The sequence below is a fragment of the Dreissena polymorpha genome, chromosome 7 (assembly GCF_020536995.1).
Source record: "Dreissena polymorpha isolate Duluth1 chromosome 7, UMN_Dpol_1.0, whole genome shotgun sequence".
NCBI classification, from domain to species: domain Eukaryota; kingdom Metazoa; phylum Mollusca; class Bivalvia; order Myida; family Dreissenidae; genus Dreissena; species Dreissena polymorpha.
The window spans coordinates 60,986,114-61,011,798 of record NC_068361.1 but is presented as its reverse complement, the minus strand read 5'-3'; the positions used below and the strand labels follow the sequence as shown (position 1 = coordinate 61,011,798).

Below are 25,685 nucleotides of genomic sequence, written 5' to 3'. Positions count from 1 at the left end.
CTGCTACATGTGTAATCACCTAACAATTCGTCTAAATCTAAGTCGTCATCATCCCAGTGAAAAAAAATCCGATTTTGAATAGTTGGACAAGATGCACTGATGTCAAAATACGAATGATCTGCGTAACACCGACCGTGATTTTCAAGAATCTCTAAATACGTTTAATTAATTGATAATTTAAGGTACATCACCTTTCATATCATTATACATAATAACCCCTTTGATAATAAACAACAAACGAATGTTTTCACTCCCTTTTTATTTGAAGTGTGCAAAGCCGAAAATATCAAGAGGGTCCGCTTTATATATATATTTACGAGGTCTCATATAAAAATATCACCCTTTCAGTGTTATAAACAAGAGCTGAAATCGTTAATTTATTAAGCTTCATTAATAGTAAGATTTATTGATATGTTTCGTGAACAATATATTCGATAAAAAAAATATAATAATCCTGGCAACGGAAATTTAATGGTCGGTATCAAAACAAAAGCATAATCGCCAAGACCGTAGGATCAGTTCGGAGCGTTATGACCGCGAGCTACTTTCGTACAAAGTCATTCCTTATTTACTTTCATTTTTAAACCCCCTTTTTTATCTATCGTATACAGAATTCTATTCTCCTAAGCAAGATGTAGTTTTAAAAACTGAACCCCTAATATAAACGTTACAATCTGTATAAAGTACGACCACGTTTACCGTAAATATAGATTCTAAAACGGTATGATATTTGCAAAAGTTAAAGTTATAACTCGCCGGGCTGCCCAAATTAGAAGTAAAACTTCATATATATTTATATATCTGAAAACTACGAAATGTAGGCTTTCTAATGATATATAATTTATCAAAATCGGCCGAGGTTTAAAAAAAAAATTAGAAAAAAGACGTGAGTGGGAACATCAAAATGTATAACCTCTGCGCTTCGATGTACGCTAATCGATAGCTACTGGTTACGTAACAAAGTATCGACAAGGTTAAACGCGCGTGGGAAAAACATAAAATGTGTATTTCTCATGTTTAACTCGCTATGCATCCATTAATAACAACGGAAATATACTAAAAGTTATATTTTTTTTGAAAGAGGAATTAATAAGCAACAAGATAACGTATGCACCCATAAAATCGGATGATTATTTTTTGCATAATTTGAATTGACTACAGTAAAGGTCAAATACTCGTTTCAACTACTGTCAATATACGCTCCGTGAGGTCAGTAAATATTAAGGATACAATCTAGGATCAGGTTTGTGTTGTGCAATTGATATTTACGGAATGTGAATATATACAACGGTTTAAATTGCTTAAAAGCAACTGATTAAAATGAAGATGCTATTTACACGCACCTGTAAATTCTAAAACTTTAAACGGACGTTTTTGTGAAATTTTTTATGCCAAAATTCTCAACTTTAAAACGCACAATAAATAAGCCATTATTGTTGAAGACTTTAAAGCTAGAACATCAACACTTTTTCTGATGATATTACTTTATTTTTGACATAGTTGGTGTGAACTAAAGAGCGCAAGTAGGTAACAACATATTTATATAATGTAATACACAGTGTATTAACAAATGACCAAATTGAAATTAATGATGTCTCATAAACATCAAACAATGTTTGTAACAATCGTGTGTCGTATCAGTCATCAACAACCGGACATTTACCACTTGTTTTGATTTAAGATGTGCATTAAGTCATTCATTTAATACGTACACAAAATGTGTATGACCGGGAGTGAACTGTTTACCATAAAATCGTACAATTATAATTTTTTAATATTTGTCTTAATTTTAACTTGATCGCGGATGCTAAATAAATGTATATTAATAAAGCTTTTAAATATTGATCAGATTTACGTTGAATGATATAGATAGTGCTTATTCAGGATATTATATAATTAATGTGGTATATTCGTGTTGTGTTAGTGTATATTTGTAAAATAAATAACAGTTAACCATCGAAATGTTAAACAATGTTAAATAACTGAAAGCACTAAATAGATCTATTCTTTTTCTAAAGCAAAGTTAATCTATTTTAAAAATTATAATTTCAATACCAATTCAAACTGCGGAGAAGAAAACAAACAAGTTAATAAGGTTGGCTAGCCTCAGAGCAACAACAATCCTTTTTTATCTTCTATGTAATTAAGATACATTTCTGTTATAACGTTAACCATTTAAATACAGATACCATACTTACTGTATAACTAAAAACAGTCAAAATCAAATCTAAATAAAATATTTACAAAAGTTAAGCATTGCACAGCTTATGTCGAAAATCAACCCTTCAAAATATGAAAAGGGTAGTAAGTCAGTTATTAACATGACAATTATGTATTGCGTCTGTTCAGATTAAAAAATAACGTGTTTGTTAAAGACAAATATAAACTATACTCGAGTAGTGTAAGGATATACTAACATGAATCATGTTTTTACAAAATGTGCATGCATTATGCTTTTCAATATTATTTGACACAAAACAAAATGTATTTCATATTGCGACTATAACAGTTGTGATAATTGCTAAGAAATATGTTTAATTGTGTAAGGTATCACAGCTTGAAATCAATAATAAAATAAATTGAAATAACGAACAAGTGAAGCTGATAACCTTTTTAAATCCAACAAAATTGTGTGCCATTACACTTGTATGCAACGTTTATTATGAGGGACCAATATATATTGATGGACTTTTTCCATATCATATTTTGATAAATATTTGTATAAAGCTTCTATATTTTATATTTATATAGCTTCTATATTATATATTTATTTACAGAACATTGTATAACAGCAACGACCTAGAGCACACAGCAGGGTAACGCAACCTGCACATTTTCCCACCACTCTGGACTGTCAACATGTAGCACACAACGTCAACGATTGAGTGTTTTTACTCTCAGTTTATATAGGTTCACAAACGTTCAATGGCATTGGACTTTGTTCACACAATATTTCAGCTGATCAAACTTGACTTATACAATTACAACGAAATGATAACTTACTACCAATCTTGCTACATTCATCAGCATCCTTGTGTAGTTCTTTAACTGTTCCATGTATATGTATTCAATTGTTAAACAACAGGAAGTTGACGGACAGTAACATGAGATTTGTTCCAAAATTTAGCCTGATTTCAATAATTAACAAAAATTAGCGTGTAGTATATACCGCAGCATACAAGCACGAAACTTGACGCTGCTGGTTTGAATTTATTTGTGTGACGGCTTAATCATTTCATATTCTTCCTTGCCACGGAGGTCGTGCGTAAGAGATTCATACATTGCAGTTGTCGTCGTTTCCCTGGAATGATTTGATAATGGACGTATGTGAATTTACAAGAAATCAGAACAAGAAGTATTATTATTATGTTATTGAAATGGTTAAGATTGCGGAATAGATGTAAATAAAAACAATAATGCGCGAGATATGATTTACCCGGGTTGAGTTTCTTGCTTCACGTTGGCGTCACCTGAAAAATACAACAGAATGAACGATTATTTCTATAAGTTCTCTGTAGTAAAGCAATTAAATAAACACATTAATAGCATGACTTACCGCCTTACCAGCATACCAGCCATGTTTCGTATTGCAAACAAACCAACGTCATGAATATATACACACGTTTAAACAGAATAATGAATATACTGGTGTTTTTGCGACAAATATAAACATTCAAACATTTACAATTAATCTCCATCTGCCCATTACCGACAACGTTCTCGTATGCTGCGCCAGTTGTGGGATGAATGCCTTGTTCATGACCTTGGGAAGGTCGAGACTGATTTACTCGTTGATTTATGTCGGCTTGATTTGGCGGTAGTGCCGAATAGGGATCATCACTTCCCGATAGACCTGCGGACCTAAAAAGAATGATAATATCAACATGTTGAAACATTATAGTGCGCTGTACTAACGATCGTTAATGACGATATTCAAGTACGTTAACCAAACTTAATTTGAATGTTTGAATTAACATAATGACTTACGATATTCTTGATCCACGTTGTGCATGTTTCGGCGGATTAACTCGTTGATTTCTGTCAGTAGGATTAGGTGGTATAGACGAATAGGCATCATCACTTCCCGATAGATACTCTGACCTTAAATAAATAAATAATATAGACATGTTGAAACATAAGAATGCAAGTACTAACGATCGTTAATGATAATATATAAGGTACGTAAATCAAATAACATTCAATTGTTTTAAGACCGTTGTGACATACGTGATCTGGGGCCCAGGTCTGGTACCTGGAATATATAATAAATTTGTCAAACATTCCCCTGCCGATGGAAATTAACGTTAGATTAACTATTTATTTAAACAAATGTATACAAATAAATTACGAAAGTTAAGAAGAACACCTCGAACACACTTGACATTTTTTAAACAAGAATTACTTAAGTAAGAAAAGAAAAAAGTGTATTTGGAATGGACTTGTTAAAGCCAATAATTGTTCAATATTCACAAGTGGTCGAATTCAAAAACAACAATTCATTGAATATAATGCACTAGACTAAGTAATATTTGTACACTATACTTAGTAATATCTAGTCGTGAATCGTTGCATTTCAATAGATACCTCCATGGGAGCTGGTCCGCGTCCTCCAAATAACGACAATCCACGATCCTAGGATTCCGAGAAATAATCCGAGAATAACGCCTCCGACAACACCTCCGCTGATTGCACCCATGCTGAATGATTGTGAAGACGTATTTGGTAAATCTGAACCTAAAATAAACATTACAATTCAGGTCAAAAACAACCTTTTGAAAACCGATAAATATATGTGCCGAACTGAGCGCCTAGATTTACTTATTATAATGCATTTATGTGAGTATGTTATTTTATCCTTCACAAATGCTTAGACTAAGAAAGACACGAAGTCGGTAAAATTTCTCATAAATTGTCCTTTTTGTTTAAAGTGATATTTTGGCCATTTTTCACTGTTGAATTGAGCTGAAAAGAATTAACAGGTCAAAAGAGTTAGTTAAAATGTGGTAACTGACCAATTATCTGCAGCTCATCTTGCTACCAGTTGTTTATAAAAATGTATTTTATATTCGATATCTTACATGACTCACCCAGTCCTCTAAGCCGAAATGATCCGTAAAACAAAATTGTGTCTTTGTGTCGTATGCACGAATCTGCACTAAAACTAAATTTAGGTTCACATCGTACATGCATGATCAGTTGTCAAACGAAAAAACGATTGATATTCAAATGCATTATTTTTCTTTTTCTGGGATATTGTTTAAGTATGTTGATGCTGCATTAACACATATAAGTGTATAAGAAGTGAAAACATAAACAAATAAACAACGGTTGCGATAGAAACCTATATACTGTTAGATGCCCATAAAATCACTTTAAGTATGCACTTCTATTTGTAATTTATACTCAGAACGTATGGATGAGCGCATATTGTTTCTGGGTACTTATTATAAGCTGTGCGTATAATAAATATATAAGAAAAAAATATTACAGTAAACGATGAAATATGAAAGATAATGTGCAAATACCCGAGACATCAACAGACGATGTTGTAAAAGACACGATATCTGAAGGTCCACTTCGGCCAAAGACGTTTTCTGCGTAAACCCGTATTCTATAACGTGTTAACTCTTTCAACAATGTCAAATCGCTGTACACGGTAGACGAACTAAGATTGAAGAATGCAGTAGACACAGTTTGTTCAATCCATTCACCGCCATCTTCGTTAACTTCAACTATAAATTGTTGAAACATACGGCCTGTCGACAGGTAGAGCCAGGAAATCCTGACAGATCTAGCAGATATTTCAGAGACCGCGACAGATGACGGTGCTTCAGGAAAAGCTGAAATCGGATTATTTTATTAAACTTTTAATTTTTTATCGTTCATTCATATCATATATAAATATAAATTAACACATATAAAAGAAACACAATCTTGACACAAAATGTGTTTACTAAGTGAATGTTGGGTGACATGTATAAACAATTTTAAATAAAGATACTTACCAAAGCATGTTTATATTTAAGTTCATATATTTAGTTGAGGATCACAAACATGAATTGTTCTCCTCATTTAGTCTCTGGAGCTTCATTGTTTGATCTATAAAACTAGTTTGTACTTTGTGTTAACGTTACATCTTTTTGTTAAAGGCTATAATATATTATACTATACATACAGGTGATTATAAGTTGTGCATGTCGGTTTGAGGCTAATGTTTCCCCGGTATTGATCCCCGTGCAATATATTTTCATGTCATCATCGACACGTTTGGCTGTGTAATTAAGGACACTTTTTGTAACATTGTCTGGAAGCGATTTTACACTAGCATAAGACAATTCTACATCATCCATGTTATTCTCTGGTGTCCGGTTGTCTTTGTACCACTTTATAACGGCGACAGGTTTTCCACTGGATGTAACACATTCGAATAAAATGGAGTCATTCTCTTTAAGGAACACTATGTTTGATGCTGGAGTCACCAATTCAATGTAAATGATTGGTACTGAAAGAATAGAAAGAGACGCCGTTTGATATTGAAACTTAAATGTTAGATGCGATAACAGATTCGAGAATTGTCTGTACGGGCAATTATTTCGAATCTTCAACAGAACATTTTCAACTAAATAAGAACTAAGTCCATATTTCTCACCATTTACTTGTACGAATATCGAAGCATTCGTTGTTTCTGATCTCCCCGTACCAAGCGATGGTGTCATAGTATTGCGAGCATTGCACGTGTAGTTTCCTTCGAACGTTGTACCTATGCTGGTTATTACCAGATTTTGGCCTGATGTTGTACCACCAGGATAGGTCCATGTAAAAGATGGTGCTGGACTGGAGATACTCGTGCATGTAAGAAGGATGGATTTTCCTGACAAAGCAACGATAGATCCAACTACTAATGAACCGTTAGAGTAAAATTCTGGTTGTGAAGGTCCAACTGTTAAATACAAAGTAAACCAATCAATAATGTTTTATCCGTATACTTGTCATACACAAATGAATTAAACTGTTGTGTGCTTGTTTTCAAAATATTTATGATTGATAAGATATTATAATATGTACTTTTAAAATAAGTTCGAGAGGAAAAAAATATACTAGACTATGTATTGAAATACTTTACGTGCACAACTATCTAAAGCTGCGTCAGTTTAGTGACTTATCAAAAGATCTAAACGATTCAAGCTAAACAAGATGTCATAAGAAGGACGTCTTACATAGAATATTAATTGATGGCTTCATTGAAGAAAACACTCGATCTGATCCGCCGTTGTTTCCAGAGCAGTACACTCTCGTGTTATTGTCAGGTTTGGATGGTTTCAAAGTCAGTGTGCTGATCGTAACGTTCTCACTCATGGTTGTTACCGCGGATAAATGCGTAATATTGAAATCATCCAACTCGTGACTTGTTGCGTTGTCCATAAACCAGTTTATTACGGGAGTGGGCCTACCGAAGTCACTGGTGCATGTTAACTGCACTGTTTGATTGACTAGCAATGAGATTTGATCCAGTTTTGGTGAAATGTCTAATTTAGTTATAGGAACTGAAATCAATGAAATGAACACGAATAAGAATAATAACAAGCATAGTGTCATTTTCAACATGCATTCGCGTTTTAATTGAATATTAAATATGATGCTTATCAGATGATAAGGAAATTGAATATACATGCAGCATACGTTTACTGAATTGTTTGCTTTAAATCTCGGCGTTGGTTTTTGGTTAAATATATATTTTCAAATATAAAACATGTGTTTGTATCGTACATTATACATTTTAAATGACAAGTGAACAAACAACTGATATTTTAATCCTTAATGACGTTTTATTATTGTAATAAATGTCTATACATGTCCATTACACATTTTAATACCCATCATACTTTTTTGTGACGTTGTTAAATTTATGCTTACGTGTTATTCATATTATATTTTAATTATATGCATGTCTATACAGATTTATTTCTGATACTTAGATTACAATGTTTTCAAACATAGAAATGTGCTACAATATAACTTAAAATCATTGGTTACAATTCGAACTTACAGCCGCTCTTTACATACTAAAGCTAAACTATTTTGAACGTGATTATCATTTAAATCATCAAGACATACCTTATCTTTCTGATAAATGATTTCATTTCTATCTTTATCACTCGTTGTTACATGTAACACGTAAATACTGTTTTATGTAGGTGGCTTTTATTTAATAGATTCGTTTGTAACAGTCATTGATTTCTTAAACCTCAATATCCTATGGGTGAGCAACATATGTAGTAAAGAGATAGAAGCATGCATTTCAACATCAACATGCGACATGCGAATGCTGGAGACTACATCGAGAAATCAATGCTCACACATCATAATGCTTGCATGTACTAATGTGTTACGTGTATATGGAAGTTCGATTTTTAATATGAAATTTGAAATTAATTATATTTTATAATTTAAAATTAACTATTGACAATTTAAGAGTTTCTTATAATGCACGCCGTCATGTTTCAGAATCTCAACGTGAAATATTTTGCTACTGTTTTCTATACTTACCCAGTCTAATATATTCATCACAATAGGAGTTGGGCAGTTGACAATAATCACACATAATAAAACGATGTATCTCAAATTGTATATATGTATTCATAAATTTTAGAAACGCATTATCATAATAGTATATAGATAGCTTAATGAATATTCCTGTCAGCAATTAATTCTAAAGGTGACTGATATGTTATTTATAAAAACAGTATCATAAAAAGGCTACACTAAAGTAATCCAGCATTAAACGCATTCACGGTTTCTAAATACATGGGCTAATTGACAATGTTTCTAAACACCCAGTTTATTGCTTTGTGTTTATCTAACTAGTTCAAGTAAATCATTCATAACATAAACGACTACGGTTCAATGACATCAAAGCAGAAGTCGTATAAGCTTGGTACATGTATATACTGTTAACTTTAACATAACACTAACTGTTATCAACGTTTGTGATTTTAGTTTCTCCTACTTCTACTACTACTACTACTGCTACTACTACTACCATTTCTCCTTTAAAAGCAGCATCGCCATTCCGTCTGTTTCCATGATCAGCGCTAGAAATTCACTTTACTATGCATGCATATTCATTTGAACTTTCACAGAGGAATATCAATCATGATGGCGGAATTGGGTCGGCTGTACATTTTCCATTGCTAAGGACTCAAAAAGGCCAAACCTTAAGTTCAGTGAATCCTTGACTGCTTTCGGTTTTCAATTAGTTTACGAATGGAAGGTTCAGTGATACAACACAACGAAAGTGCACGCCGAATATTTTGAATATGTGGTATGAACCTAACTGTTATATATAATAAATTTCGAAAAGAAAACAAACTATCAAACATTATTTTGTTCATATGAATCTTTAATGCGACTCTTCCCCTTCGTTTAAGTTAAACACGCGATGTCTGATCAGACACTTTGAATAAGGAAGTTTAAACACAACACACATACTTTGTTTACGATTGACATTGTATATATGGTTCATATGTGAATTGATTATTATGAAATTTCCATATATTGTTGTCTTTATATATATATCAAATTTGACATGAATAATATCAGACGAGTCATATTTAATATTGATATTAAATAGTAATCACGGCCAAAACCAGTGCAGACATCACCAAGAACGGATAGAAGCTTGAAGTAGTGACCAGTTTAAGTACTTGGGCGCAACCATGTCAAAGGATGGTAACAGTACCGCTGAGGTCCGAATAAGAATTGCCATGGCGATATCAGCGATGTACAGACTAAGCAGGTTGTGGACCAGCAGTTCCATCAGCTTCCCCACAAAGTTCAGGCTATACAAGTCCCTCGTAGTCTCCATCCTACTTTACGGCTGCGATACATGGACGCTTCACGCGGAAACAGAACGCAGGATTCACACATGTGAACATAAATGCCTCCGAAGACTGCTCCGCATCTCCTACACGGAGCATAAGACCAATGAGTACGTCCGGAACATGACTGCAACACTTGGTGGTAAACAAGATCCCCTACTGGCGACCGTCAAACGATGAAAGCTGGCTTGGTATAGACAAGTTACCAGGCATGACTCTCTGTGCAAGACTGTTCTCCAGAGCACGCTAGAGGAAGGACGACGTCGATGCCGTCAGAAGAAAAGTTGGATGGAAAATGTTAAATCAGCCGCACAAAACATACCTGCCTGGAGAAAGATTTTTGTATAGTCGTCCATCATTTCCCCCCAATGGCCAAACCGGTCAAGGGATTGATGATGATTGAATAATAAACCAATCAGTCAAAAGAGTTGTTTAAAAACATACTGCAGGAAAATAGTATCTGTTATGCAAATTATGTCTTGTTATGCCGCGATTCTGTGGTTATTTGGATAAACTAGACTAAGATAGTTAAAAATATATTTATAACGACAATCTATATTTAAAATCTGTCATTGAATTAATCGGTAATCAACAATCGGATTCAGTTTAATTACATGTGTAATAAAGCAGACCACTACCTTTAACGTTAAAAGTGATGACATTACTGTCGAGTCTTCCACCGTTTACGGGATAGGCGCCACAAGACCATTGTTCTCCGTGGTTATCCATGGTTACATTCCTAATAGTCAGTCTCTGCTTTGACAGGCTCAGACAGCTATAGCTGTATATCTTCGGGTTTGGCTCAAGCGATGGAACTGGCGGCACACATGATACGTTGTTGTAGGTATTATATATGGTCCCAACCGAGGATAAATAGGGAGAGGTGAGAGTTCGTTGGTACCACGAAAAACCCAGGTTTGCGTCAGGATACTCACAAGTCATATGTAAAGGAAGCCCAGTAATCGCTTCTGATATGAATAAAGACGGTTTCTGTGCACCTGTAATAAGAAACCTTCGTCAAAACACAAACAAGACAAATAATAAAACAACGCAATCACATATTAATGCTACTGCTACTAGTACTATGTAACTGTTAATACTACCGCAACAACTACTACAACTGATACTGTAACTTCCCCTTCTTCGTCGTCATTTTCTTCTTCTATTAGTAAACGAAATTGAAAAACAAGAGATATTTCCATTAGATTGTTATATAACTATTCTTACAGGTTAGTCTATTATTAAATATTACCTATCAAAAGAACCTCCGTACGTGTAACATTTCTTGTTTTTATAGAATTGCACATATATTGCCCCAAATCTTCCTTTTGAAATGCAGTTATTACAATGTCCCTGTTATTGGTGGAAAATATAACACGCGTTTTAATTGGATTTGTAATATCCGATTCCTCATAGTTAAATAGTGTAAGCAGTCCATTAGAATCTATAGGTGGACCGCTCCACGATGGTCTATCCACGTTTAAAGCGCAGAGTACAGTAACTGTTGTGTTCAAAGCAGCGTAGAGTGTCACGTTTACTGTTGACATTATGTACTGTCTATAAACAAACTAAATAATCCAAATATAATAAAATAATAAAGCTCTACCAAAGCTTTTTTTTATTTATTCCATCACAACATTCAATGTTAGCAATTCAATTTAAAACGCACAAAAACGAACAGTCAAAGACATCGTGCATATAAATGTATACTATTACATGAACTTGAGTACAAAGCGCAGCTTTTAAATCGTGACCTAAATATAAATGGTACAAACATATCCGTTTATGTGTATCGAAAAAAGGAAGATAAATACCTCAAAGGATACTCGTAAGCCTAACATTTATGAAGGTTTAACAACTTTAGGCTTAAGGATCGGCTGATGTTATGTACCAATAGATGTTGTTTACGTGTAGATAGATTGTGTGGTCTGCCTAGTCTATTTAAGCTTTGTATTGTGTGAAAAGCACACCGATCAATATTTATAGTAATAAGTAAATTAACTTATCTCTGGTATCACACGAAAACGTACGGTATTAAGTTCGAAAAATGATCATTTTAAAGTGTCAACGCAAAGCACTACTCAAAGAAGAGTGATATAATAACTATAATATCATATCTTTAAATCTGTAATAAAGTAATATAGAGTAGAATTTGTCTTTACAAAAATTTATTATAAAACAATATGAAACAGTATGAATGTATATATGTTTTTTTATAACTATCGCTTTCTACATTAAAGCCCCATTAACTCTCAAAATCAACGAATATTTTGTAAACTATTTTGTAAAAAAAGTGAATCCATTACAAAAATAAGTGTTCCTCATAGCAAGAGCCAAACTTTCAACACAAGATGATGTCTGGTAACATAGATTTAACGAGATACAACATGCTTGTTTTTAATTTTGAGGCACAATATATTCCATTTCAATTACCCGCAACGATATCTAGACAAACGACACACGAACACTAAATTGGTACATGAACATGTGTTGAATATATTGTCATTCATTTTTTATCTCGTAAAATCAATGTTACGGGCCACATCTAGCGTTGAAATTTTGGCTATTGCGCTGAGGAAGACTGATTTTTTATGGGTTAACTATTTTACGAAATATTTTACGAAATATACGTTGATTTTGAGTGTTAATGGGGCTTTAAGGCTTGGACATGTGTTACGCGTGTGAATATAGTGACAATAAATGTACCAAAACACCAAAAGCAAACAAGCAAAACGTGAAATTATATGTATACGCGTAGTTGCCCCTAAATATGTATACGTTCCTTATTGCTAAGTCGTAAATTACCTAACTGTAAGTTCAGAATGCATGCAATGATATTTTCCGTCCTTTGCATGAGAACATTTATTATTGTCATTGAGCAAAAAATTGATGATGTTTTAATAGAGCACACTGTGACATCTCGCGAAAGTGAGATGACCGAGGAAATGCAAACCCATTGGACCCTATCTGCAACTGTAACATCCGAGTATAACAGTGCGATGCAGGATTTCACAGACTTGACCTACACTCCAAGTCCATAACACAAAGATTCAATTGAGGCGTGCAAAGGATAATTCTGATCTTGAGAAAATGCAGACACAGATTATAACCTGCTCACCATACACATCTGATCCGTCTCTGAGAAACATGTTCAATTGGAAAGTGGCTGGGTCAGATGTGAATGCCATTTTGGCGGTTGGGAACACGATCATAAGATAAATCAAAGGAAGGTCGGTCTTTGCTTGTAAATTCAAGATAAAAGTCAGATCAAAAGCTCTTGTGAATAGCTTTTCTTGTTGGTGTCGAAATCTGGAGATCCTTCCCTTGAAGACGTATTGTCTTATGAAATGAGCTCCCATCCTTCTACCCTCTTAAACGCAAATAACATACTTTGTACAGCAGACAAGCCTCAGATCGCTCAGGCAATTTAAGAGTATTCTGCAGACACATCATGTGAGGCTGTGATGAACTGTATTCATGAAACAGATGCATGATGGCACTTTGCTGCATCGTTGACCATGGAGAAGGGCGACTTATATAACGCAATAGCCGAGTCTTATGTAGATTCACAGTAAGGGTTTACGTATGGCTTCGAAGACGGTCATTCTAACAAAGACAACACTCACCGGAGACGATGAAACAAACGTGAATCCTATTGTGAGTTTCAGCAGAAAAACAGAATGCTCATGTATACAAGGTAGACAGAAACAAGGCCGGCATTATTGCTCCGATCAGCATAGCTATGACTAAAATGGGATGTTATGTTGTCCAGTCTTTAGAGGATGCAGGCGTTGATATTGTTCAAGCAACAGTGGAATGATCCCTTCGTAGCACCACAACGTTGATGGGCGAGGCTACAGATTTGCTAATATTGATCCTGCATTACTCCGAAAGGGACAGTTAGATCATCTAATTCTGCTTTGATGTAAATAAATAGTCAAAGGAACACAACGTGTATAATATTAACCTTTTGAAAAAAGTAATGCATATTCAGGTTGTAATTAATCTTCAATGATTTTCAGCATCCGTCAAAAAATTAAGTCTACAGAAGTTAGCAAAACCCGATCTAATCGTGAAGTCATGTGCTGGTTCATTCCCTCTTCCAAATGTCTTAAATTGGATTATATGATTATTCAACTGCTAAGTGATTACCACGATTCATCAAGTGTTCCTTGTCTCCCCAACTATGGCGTTTTACATAACGTTTGAGTAACAAGTTATGGACTTCGTATCCTGTTGATGGACATTTTGTACGCAGTGTTGGATTTCTGTGTAACATAATTAGCTTAAACTTTGTCTGATGATATTTATTAGGTGGCCATCTTGGCGGCCATTTTGGACGCAATGTTGGGTTTGTGCGTAATCTAATAAACTTAAGCAATGTCTGATGATCTTAATGTGTTATTAACTCATTGAAACCTAGGTATAGACAGTAAATTCGTCTAATTTGAGTGTATAGTAAGATAGTTACGATCATTAATAGGTTTTGGCGGCCATCTTGGCGGCCATTTTGGATTTCTGTGTAACATAATTAATTTACACATGTGTAATGATATGAATGTGTTTTTTGCCCCCTGAAACCTGGGTATAGACACCAAATTCATCAAATGTGAGCGGATAGTTTAATAGTTATGATCATAAATAGGTTTTGACGGCCTTTTTGGCGGCCAATTTGACGCCATGTTGGAATTGTGTGTACTATATTAATCTTAAACAATGTCTGTTGATCTTTATGTGTTCTTTGCCCCAAGAAACCTAGGTATAGACAACAAATTGATCAAATTTGATTAGTAAGTTACATAGTTATGATCATTGATAGGTTTTGGCGGCCATCTTGGCGGCCATCTTGAAAAAACTTTCCGGAGGTCAGATTGTGGTAAACTTTTGATATGTTTTAAAGGACCTTCAACCCTACAAGGATCAGTAAAAATACCTTTTGTATCAGTTTTTTGGTGGTTGAAGGTGTATTTTTCATATATTGACCCTACTATTTTATAAACCAGTACTTTACAAATAGTTCCTCCAAGATATGCAACAACAAAACATAAAGTTATCTGGAGGTCAGACTTTAGATCAATGTCTTAAATCAGCCGTTAAGGTCAAGCATGACAAATGTATATACTTATACTCAGTTGTTTGACATTTATGAACAGTTCCTGAATTCTAACTAAGTATTTTTTTAATATATGTACAGGTCCTTCATATTATGTTTATACATATAATAAAAAAAATAATGTAGCTCATTGGGATGGAAAATAATGTACAAAAATACGGAGGATATTTGTTGATTTCCAAGTAAGATATCATTATCATTTCATGTGTGGTCATATAAAATATGTTCACTATTGGCGGAGCCACGAATGAACTAAACAGTTCTATAAGACAACGAATTTCTGTAGGGTAACTCGCCCTTGAGTCGGACTGGTTAATGGTACAATAATTATGAGCTATTCGATCAAAGCCGAGACTCAGCTAGGACAGGCTTTTAGTATAATAGCTTAAGAATCTAATTTTGAAATAACTATTGGTTCCCAGATTATTTTTTATTGAAAAATAGTTGAATATCAATACCCAACGAATTCGCCCATGAGTAGAAAACAATCGCTTTTAACACGAACACACTTTTGTCATAAGCACTGATTTGCTAATCCCTTCCCTAGATTGATAACAATAAAATATTTACAATAACCTTCATGTGTTGCATTTATAAGTGTATTAATTTGTCAGCATGATGACGAAAATAAGAAATTAAAAAGAGTGCAACTAACATGATCACTTCTAGTGTATATTTGAACTTAACAACAACGGAACCATGTGTAGCATAGGGTGTGACACAGAAAAGTACGCATACAAACAGATAGCAGTTATGCAATTCTTGTTTTGTGAGCTATGTGATTATAGATTGAATCATATTAATAGGAATTAATATGTGGTAAAATATCCTCTGTATGGACGGACATACACACAAACAGATAGACATACAGACAATAGAAAGACACATAGACAAACAGACAAACGCATAGACAGACGGACATACGGACGGACGAACAGACGGAAATACGGACGGACAAACGGAGATACGGATGACGTAACCATTAGCTCATAAACAAGAACCGAGTGTTCCGAATGAAAATAACACCAACTTACATCATAGCAAATGAACAGGACATCATCTTAGATAAACCCGCAGGGTAATGCACCAGACACACAGCATATCATGACAAACACACAGCATATCATTAAAAAGACAAGAGACAAAATTGTCACAAAACCAGGTTTTCAATTTAAAAATCAAAAAAGATAAAGGGAGACAATTCAAAAGATGCATTGTTACCCCCCCCCCCTTGTTTCAAATTAAATTTATTTGTACTCGTGGCGACATTGATTTCAATTTGAAAAAAAAAAGTCTGAAAAAAGGGAGACAACTCAAAATGTGCATTGTTAGTTACTGATTGTTCATTATAGTTTCCCCCCTTGTTTCAAAATCAATCTATTTTTAGTCGTGGCAACCTTGACCTTGGAGATATCGACGTAATTTTTTCGCGCGACACACCGCCCAATGATGGTGAACAAATGTGCCAAATTATTTTAAAATCTGACAATGAACGACAAAGTTATGGCCCAGAAAAGCTTGTTCCGCACGCCCGCCCGCCCGCCCGCCCACCCGCCCGCCAGCCCGCCCGCCAGCCTGCCCGCCAGCCCGCCCGCATTCGCCAATCTAATAACCAGATTTTTCCTTCGGAAAACCTGGTTAAAAATCATACCATGACAAACACATAGTATACAATGACAAATTCCAAGCAATACCAAGACAAACACACAGCATACCATCACAAACACACAGTGAACCATCACAAACACACATAATACCATCACAAACACGCAGCATAAATTGGCAAGCACATATCATAATAACACACAGCATACCATGACAAACACACAGTATACCCTGGCACACATACAGCAGACTATGGCAAACACATAGCATATCATCACAAAACACAGCATAACACCACAGACACACAGCATACCATCATAAACACACAAACTAGGACAAGAACACAGCATACTATTATAAGCACATAGCAAATAATGTAAACTCTCATCATTTTTATGAAACAGCAGATATATCAATAGTAGACCGGAGACAGACAAGAAGCGTTCCACACGTTTCATACAGTTCATGCTGTTACATTGTCCTTGCTTTAGTTAAAATTATGTTTATCTAGTGTTGTTATTTCAAGTCATTGTATTGCTCAGTTCAGTAATAAAATAACTCGCACTTCAATAATATTTGAAGGTGACTGCTTCAGCCGTTAAATTGTGTCAACTTGTTAATATTTTGTTGTAAAAGATTTAACGACACTTTAAAGCAACATTTATAAAGATCTTGCATTCGTTATAAGTTTGTACCATTGTACAATTCATACAGGACATTTGTTGGTATGATCGTTTAAGGCTCGTTTGATAACAAACATTCTCACGCAATTCATTAAACACAAAATTGCATCGCATATATAAAATGCGTTCATATGTGTCATATATTACGAATGAAAACATTACGAGTAAAAACATACTTTTGTTTTATGTTGATGGACACTTTATCAAGACAACAGCTACACTTGCATGATAAAATAATTAAAGAGGTCAATGACCAATATCGTGGTATATGTGGTTGTCGTTTATAGTGTTTTTTTACGAATGTCATTTCGTAGCTCGTTTAAAAAACTGTCACCAGAGTCACAGTGGACAGATTATTAAGCTTAGTTTTATGCGATAGGCATTATGCTGGACATTATGCATTACGCGTGTGCTGCATTGCAATTATATATATCATGCAACGTACCTTGAACATTGATTGTCATGTTGTTACTGAATGTCGAAACTCCGCCATCAGTGGTAACGCTGCACTGCCATCTGTCTCCATTCTGCGAGCGATTAACGTACAAGATTGTCAGAGTCGTCAAAGTAGCATTGAAACATTCGTAATCGAATCCTGCAGGTAATGGCGATGGATCGAACCTACACGTGCCGTTATAAAACCCTGTCCACAGAATACTTCCAAGTCCATTTCTCAACCAAGCTGTGGGAACCACTGCTCTCGGAAGGATACACGTAAGAGTCAGTGAACTGTTTTCTGCAACATTCACCTTGTCTGTGACGAGTATTGGGTTCTGACTCGATACTGAAAAATACGTGATACTATATAGGAATCCTGAATATTAATTTACAAATTGTATTAAAATGGTAAAAACGGTTTGGTTCTCGAATATGAACACATATTAATACATGCAAAACTCCACTTTTTCTCAAACATGTCTAATTCGTATGGAATAGTTAATTCTGTAAACTGATATTCAAAACGATATAAACTCTGTGTTAATCAAATAGAACATGTTTGGGCTCATGTTACGTTTGAACTTTTATTTCAAAAATAAGTTGTTCAAAATTAATTGTATCAGTTGTGAGTTTATACTTAACAGCTCTCCGAGTATATACCGTTAATTTCAGTTTAACTTATACTTAAAATTTTCGAAGTTGACACTGAGAGGCTCAAACATTTTCCCTGTAAATGCATTTTATTATTTTATGATTACCATTTATTTTTGACGTCATTTCGTGCATTAAACAAATGATTCGATAATAATTATTAAATTAAAGCTATTTGTTGCAGGGAATATAGCAGGTAATTCGGAAAAATAATAACAAAATAATATCGTCTTTTAAATAAGTATTTATTAAATGATTGCTTCACATGCATCTCCTTGGTTAAGACACGCTCTGTACAACATGTATTTTTATAGTTATAAAATTGCTGTCCGAGGAAACATTTCTGTAATAAATTTCTCATTAAAGTAGGCAATTTTTCTACGAATGAAATGTCTTTCCACTAAAGGCGCAATTTCAAATAATGTTTTTGGAACTGTATGCAGCTTTTTTCAATGGTTCGATCAACATAATTCTGTAAGAAGACAAATATCTACCAGAAAAGACGGAATTGGCATCGTTATAATACTGTTTATGTTATGGGGAAATGCCTTCTATGTGCCCCTTTAATGTCTTACCTTTTAGCAAACACTATCACGCAATGAAGCGTTGCATTAATTGGTCGGAACATCGGTAGGCAATGAAACGGTTAGGAACAAACTAGAGGAGTTTAAACCTGGGAAAATAATGTGTTTGGTGTCAGTAAAAAGTGGTCAAATCTGTCCTGCTATTTATGCGAACTTATTTTGATTGTACACTGAATAAAAAATGCTTCTTTAAATTTAAATTAAAAAATAAATAATTATGACCAGAAATACCGCCTTAACTGTCCATTCCGGTCACATTTAGTTTGCTAGCTATGTGTTGTATCAATGTTCAGAAATTAAATGCATACACAGTTATCTCACCTGCTCGAAAGAGAATCCAAAATATACCCAATACACCGCATGTAACTTATATGCATCCATATTGTTTAAATTATTGTCCAAACTGCAACACGGAAGTTTTTTTAATAGTTACATGTTCATGTGGACTGTCTGCATGTATCGAATATCTTTGTAAACCTTGTGAATACCAGAAACGATCTATTCATTACGTTACTCTATCCCTAGTGTAAGATGAGTGAGGCGTAATCAGCAGCCGTGGGTATCCGACAATATATTGTAGCTTAGCTAAGAGTTCATAGATTTAAAACTGACATTTTAAATTTAGAATGTTTGTAAGTTGTTAAATGGGCTAACGTTTTAAGAAACATACACTGCTCAACATGTCATCACGCATACAAAACAATCGTTATCAGGGTGGAGGACCACGTGATTGTGTGGAGTTTACAATTAAACGTAAATGGATGTAAACACACCGGTAGGTGGTGCTTTGTTTCAAATAACTTTTAAAACCCATTTTTCTTAAGAATTTTAACTAGTGCATACAATACAGTTTTTTATCCTGATAATAACAATGTGAAATACATCAACATTACTTAATTTAATAAGCCTGTGTTCTTGGTCAAATATTCGATGTGTAAAGCATTCATGTACACGGTTATGCTGCGCGCAACGTGACTTGTTGACACCGATTTCAGACATATTGAAGGAGTTATATTTAAACCTTTAGATATCGACTCAAACTGCAAGAAAAACTGTCTTTAATTCACGAAAGATTTTTGAAAATGTATTTCATTAACTAGAGATATTTGCAAAAATTAAGTTCTTATCAGTGTTTTTACATTCTGTCCAGCCTGTGTGTAAACCCCTGTGGATCCCGTTATCCTTTACCCTGGCTATATTAATCTCACCTCGAAAAATGTTCAATCTGATCGAATCAAACGATACAGTTCCGCTTAGTTTTAGGAATACTTATTATGTTTCCCTTTTCACAAACATTCAGGCTTTCTTTCGTGGTGATGTAAATGTCTTAAATGCTGTAATGGAATTACCGTGGATCATAAATAGTTCAGTCGTTAAATATTTATATTTATATATATTTATATATATTGCTAGTTTTTTCTTTTGTCATTTTGATCACAATACAGTATAAAACAACGTTTACGGCAGTTTGCTCTGTATAAGTAAAGAAACAATGTTCAACTAGTATCATTTTGCTCGTCATATGACACAGCGTTTGCGTTTTATAAAAAAATATCCTTGACTAATTTACAGCATGCTTATAGACGGGATACTAACACATCATAAACTTCATTGTTTACGTTTATTTTCACATATTTGTCATAAATTTTACAAATTATTCTTATATTGTTGACAATATGTGTAACAACATTTTACACCGGACACCGGTACATTTATTGGATGAAATGTACATTAATTTGGCAAAAAAAACTTTTCCTAAAACTATACCTAAACAATCGCTTGAAAATGAGCTTTTTTAACAATGTGCACAACATAAACTAAAGACTTGCAAATACCGATAATAAAAAAACGAAAGACAAATAAACAGCTATAATTATATTCAAACAAAAAAGACAAAATAAAAGTATGTGTTGATTTCGGTTGATTATCGATTTGATCAACGCATGATGAAAGAAATCACCTGCCTTTCTTGTCAATATTATATTATAATTTCTATGATAACAATTGAAAAGCAGGAGGGTTGTAAAGCCCTAGGTCGCTCATCTGACCACAGGGGATGGTTTGAACACACTTAGTAGAGGACCACCATACGATGTCGCAAAACCAATTAAAAAACCCTTGACCCTTGCGCTTTGAGAGAATTAGATTTTGTTACCATAATTTTATTTTATAAGCCTATATAAAGCATGTAACCCCTGAGCATGTTTAGTTTTGAATCATGGCGCATGATTTTATCAAATTTAGAAGATGAAAATATACAATGTTACACACCAAATATCAAACCAATGTCCCTTGCAGTTTGAGAGAAAATGTGCTTACGTTTATCAATATTTACTACATAGATCTTTAAAAAAATATTTTAACTCTGGTGCGTGGCATGTTTTGTTTGACCCCGGAACATGATTTAAACATACTTAGCAGAGGACCACTATAAGACGTTTCATGCCAAATTACGTACCTTTGAACCCTGTGGTTTCAGAGATTTGGTATGATTCAACAACATACACTCACAAACACACACAGATATATATATATATATATATATATATATATATATATATATATATATATATATATATATATATATATATATAATTTTGGAGTTTTCTACAGGTGTTTTAATTTGTAGTGTGTACACATTTAGTTCGTTTTGTTTTGTTTTGCAAGTATGTTTTCTACGAATGATGTTTTAGTACAGGGTGTGTTATTTTTATTGGTTATAGACATAAACGAATCATGAAGTGAATCGAATGCCTTTTCGAAGTCTGCAAAGAATATGAGACCAGAATTATTTGCATTGTTGAAATAGTTAATGCATTCTTGTATAAGACGAATGTTGTCACCAATGTAACGTCCTATTATGAAACCAGATTGAGATCTTGAAATGATTGATGGTAATATTTTTTAAGCTCTGTTTGCTATACTTTTAGTTGCTATTTTATGATAATTGTTCAGTAAGCTAATCGGGCGCCAGTTTTTGACAAGGATCTTAAGGTTTTCCGGGTTTTGGAATGAGTGATATTATACTTTGTTTTTGAAGCGTGGTTAAACTTCCGTTGTTGAATGAATAATTTAGTGAATTAGTTAATGCGTTTTAATATTGTTCCAAAATATTTGATAAAACTCGATATTGATGCCATCAGATCCCAGGCTTTTGTTATTTTGTATTTCTTAAAGAGCTAATCCACATTCATATTCAATCAGTAATCTGTCAATAATTGTTTTTCCTCTTCGTGCAAAGCACGATGTGTATTTTTTAAAAGGGTGTTATTTTCGACATTATTTCGTTTGTATAGGATTTCAAAAATAGACGTTTTTTTTTTGACTGGTTGTTATGTCTTTGCGATTGACTACAAGTTTGTGTACCGTTTTTTGTTCGCTTCCACGTTTTTCAATATTTGCAAAGTATTTCGTATCTTTTTCATTGTGTTCTACATGCTGTGCCCGCGCTCGAAATATTATGCCATTGAGTTGTGTATGATAGATTTCTTCTAATACTTGTTTTTTGTTAAGCAATTTAATTTTCGATGGCGGTGGAATCATTTAATTGTGTTTGTTTCATGCAATTGTTTTTTAAGTGTTTCAATGATTTGTATGGTTTCAATTTCAAGTTTTTGTGTTTCTTTTTGTTTAAATGATGTGTATTTTAGTGCTTTGTTACGTTTATTACCTTAAATTATTTCCCATAAGGTGTTTGGTTTTGTATCTTTGTTATTTTGAACTGTATTGGTTATTTCCTGGTTTATTTGTATTTGATATTGTGAATCTAATAGGATGCTATTATTAAGTTTAAAGTATCCTGTGCCTCTTTCAGGTTGTATTTTATGTAGTTTAAGTTCAACTAGCGAATGGTCAGTCATGAAACCTGGTTTTATGATGCATGCGTCAATAATATTGCAAAGTGACTCAGATATTAAAAAATAGTCTGATCTGCAAAATATTGTTGGTTTTGTGTTTGAGTGCCAGTTGAATTTGCTCTTATTCGGATTAACTGTACGCCAGATGTCTGTCAAATTTTGATTTTAAATTATGATATTCAAAATGTTTCTATTTCTTAACTGAGTATAAAGGTTTGCATTTCTTTTATCTAATTATGGGTTAAGACCAATATTAAAATCACCTCCGACTATAATGTTTTTTTCTTGGTTATTTGTTAAAAAGGATTGTACAATTGATTTCTGTTTTAAAAAGGAGGGGGAAAATGTGACTCTTACGAGGATTATATGACATAAAATATTTTTGAGTGAAATCCTTGTCTCTTAACAAAATAATTGCAACTGTAAAAGGTAATTATTTTTTCAATTACCTTTGTATTTTTATTATTACTTGAAGATAACATGTCAATTTACAAGATTGATTTTTTTTATCACCGCCGATATTCTGCCGTATTACATTTATACATTACATCAAAAGACTTTGTTATATTGTTTATGTTATTAATTTTTTTTATTGTCAATATTGAAAACGAATATATAGAGTTACAAATATGAATATTCGAATATTGACCATACGAATATAACGATACATATTCGTCGAGTTTTTATATTAATCAATGCACCGAATATTCGAGTGTATCGTAACAGCCCTAATGCTTAGTGGCTGAATTTAAAACCATGCCATGCCAGCAATAAAAAATGAGAGAAGAACATGTAATCAAAGGCATAGACACTAATCTAGGATTAATTTTTATTCAAAAGGAAACATACTTATATGAACAGAAAAGTGAAAATATATTTTCTCAAAGATATGTATATAAATATATTTTTGGCTGTGTTTTCAGACTAGACGTTTATTTGTATTATCACATATTTTTTTACCGATTCATTAGAAAGAGTTGGTACCGATTTGTTTACGATTTTTTGACGATTGATTGGTATGATTTTACACCGATTTGCTTGTAATTCGATAACAATTTATTATGCCAAGGCATTGCTTCGCCGATATGGCTCCGATTTATTAACACCATTCGTTTATGATTGATTACCGATTTGTTTATAATTTGATACCAATTTATTATGCAAAGGCATTTCATCGCCGATAGGGTTGCGATTTATTTACACGATTTGTTTATGATGGATTAGTGATTGATTAGCTAATTTGCATGTGAATTCAATCGGTAACAAATTATAATCAAATCAGTGATTTGTTCACGATTTATTAGACAGATTCATTCAAATCTTTGTTTTTTGTTTGGGTAAAATCCTGTTTATTTTCGCATCAAGTTGACGTACGCCCAACTTTATCTCCTCGAGGTCAGACTTTGAATTAATATTCAGAGATATGCTTTCATTTTAACTGTACTGTATATCTTTATTTAAAAATCCATTAAGTGCATCGTAATTAATCATAATTTTCTTTTAATATATTGACTCGTCATAAGATTTTGAATGGCGTACAGTTAAGGTAAAACCAACTTTCGTTATACACGGTCGGGTGTATTGATTTGAAATATGCATATACGTGCCTTATTTTATTTTATTACATAAATGTACGTTAGATGATTGCCTAAGATAAAAGTGTGTTTATTCTGTAATAACGTCAAACAAAAACTAACGTTAAAATACAAAACCTGTTCGACCATTTGGTATGTTATATCCAATACTTGTGTTCTATTAATTGTTTCATTTCAAAATTGATAATACTCAAGGATATCCGTAGTCTATAAATAGACGAAATAGGTGTACTCAAATAACTTCCTCCTTATAGGATGCCGGGTAGTATGTACGGCGGTCTGTGATGGCCATGTGTCAACTACTGTATATAATTCGTACACTATATTCAGCTAAATAACATAAACTCATATCAATCTGTATTTTAACTGTAGGATTCACAATAAATTTAAGGTGAGCTCCAATCTAATTTTGATTTACATGTACGCTAGTATTAAACAGGAAAATGAATGTTGATCTAACCCGAGTTCACACGCGAAACATTTGAGGTAAGATATAACCATTGAACGTAAACATGTGTTTATCCTGCAATAAAGTAATACTCATTGTCTTGATTTAAGAAGAAATTTATTTAATGTCATAGATCTTCGTGTGTACACAGGGGGGAAACATACCGTGGGCATTGTTATTGTACAAAAATAGCAATTTCACGCAGATGTCTGGACATTCGTTAACGCGTTCTTATACTACAGAGTTTTAGTCTGACATAATTTGCATTATTTTTGTTTCCCAAACTCGTATCATGATCGTCATCCATGTGTTAACTACGGTTCATGATTATTTTATATGTACCTTTCGAGAAATGGCATAACTGAGTGGAATGATATGGTAGTAACTGTAATCTGATATTTGCCAACTGCAGAAATGAAGGATCGCGGATTCTTTTCTCATCTTTTCATTATTTATAACAAATTTCATTATCATAGTCTATGCACTTTTGGAGTTTTTAATTTTCTTATGAACAGACAGGTGGAAGGATTGGGGAACAGAGAGAGGCATTGACAGACAGACAGAAAAAGGTACACATATAGGCAAACGTCTACACCAAGTTTAGAAAAAAAATCTTCTGTAAGTATTGAGAAATTATAGCTGTATTAAGTAACAGTAACTTAACCTTTAACCTGTTGTGACAACCGAACGGTTTGAAATAATCCACAGGCAGCCATTTGTAAGTATACCAATTGTTGTTCAAGAATCTTTAGTACTTTCAGAAAAATGGCAGAAATACCTTTTATTACATACACATTTCTAGCTTTTTTTTCGGACAGACAGACGGACGGATA

The 25,685-nt window shown here is 33.6% G+C and overlaps 2 protein-coding genes across 7 annotated transcripts in view; one reads left to right on the top strand and one right to left on the bottom strand.

Annotated features, from left to right (window-relative positions):
• Window positions 1–25,685, top strand: part of LOC127840179 (carnosine synthase 1-like) — a 214,085-nt gene that overhangs the window by 125,860 nt on the left and 62,540 nt on the right. The gene's annotated exons all lie outside the window — the stretch shown is intronic.
• LOC127840181 (cell adhesion molecule DSCAML1-like) lies at window positions 1,477–24,607 on the bottom strand. 6 transcript variants are annotated; one of them, XM_052368678.1, is made up of 13 exons: window positions 24,522–24,607; window positions 17,725–18,063; window positions 10,517–10,876; window positions 7,218–7,544; window positions 6,650–6,940; window positions 6,176–6,502; window positions 5,526–5,840; window positions 4,585–4,734; window positions 4,228–4,252; window positions 3,988–4,101; window positions 3,686–3,861; window positions 3,437–3,470; window positions 1,477–3,301 (listed from the first exon to the last, which is right to left on the bottom strand). In XM_052368678.1, the coding sequence occupies exons 2-13, from the start codon at window positions 17,741–17,743 to the stop codon at window positions 3,211–3,213; spliced, it is 2,229 nt and encodes a 742-aa protein (XP_052224638.1). In that variant the 5' UTR covers window positions 17,744–18,063; window positions 24,522–24,607; the 3' UTR covers window positions 1,477–3,210. The 6 variants fall into 6 exon arrangements, with proteins under 6 accessions (XP_052224638.1, XP_052224640.1, XP_052224642.1 ...); XM_052368680.1 differs by lacking the exon at window positions 24,522–24,607 and adding an exon at window positions 19,274–19,413; XM_052368682.1 differs by lacking the exon at window positions 10,517–10,876.

Excerpts from the sequence above, each read along its gene's own strand:
- LOC127840181 (XM_052368676.1), bottom strand. The coding sequence starts at position 11,425 with ATGTCAACAGTAAACGTGACACTCTACGCTGCTTTGAACACAACAGTT. Across the intron at positions 5,841-6,175 it reads TGCACAACTTATAATCACCT|CTTTTCCTGAAGCACCGTCA; the intron begins GTATGTATAGTA and ends ATCCGATTTCAG. Across the intron at positions 3,471-3,685 it reads TGGGCAGATGGAGATTAATT|GTGACGCCAACGTGAAGCAA; the intron begins GTAAATGTTTGA and ends TGTATTTTTCAG.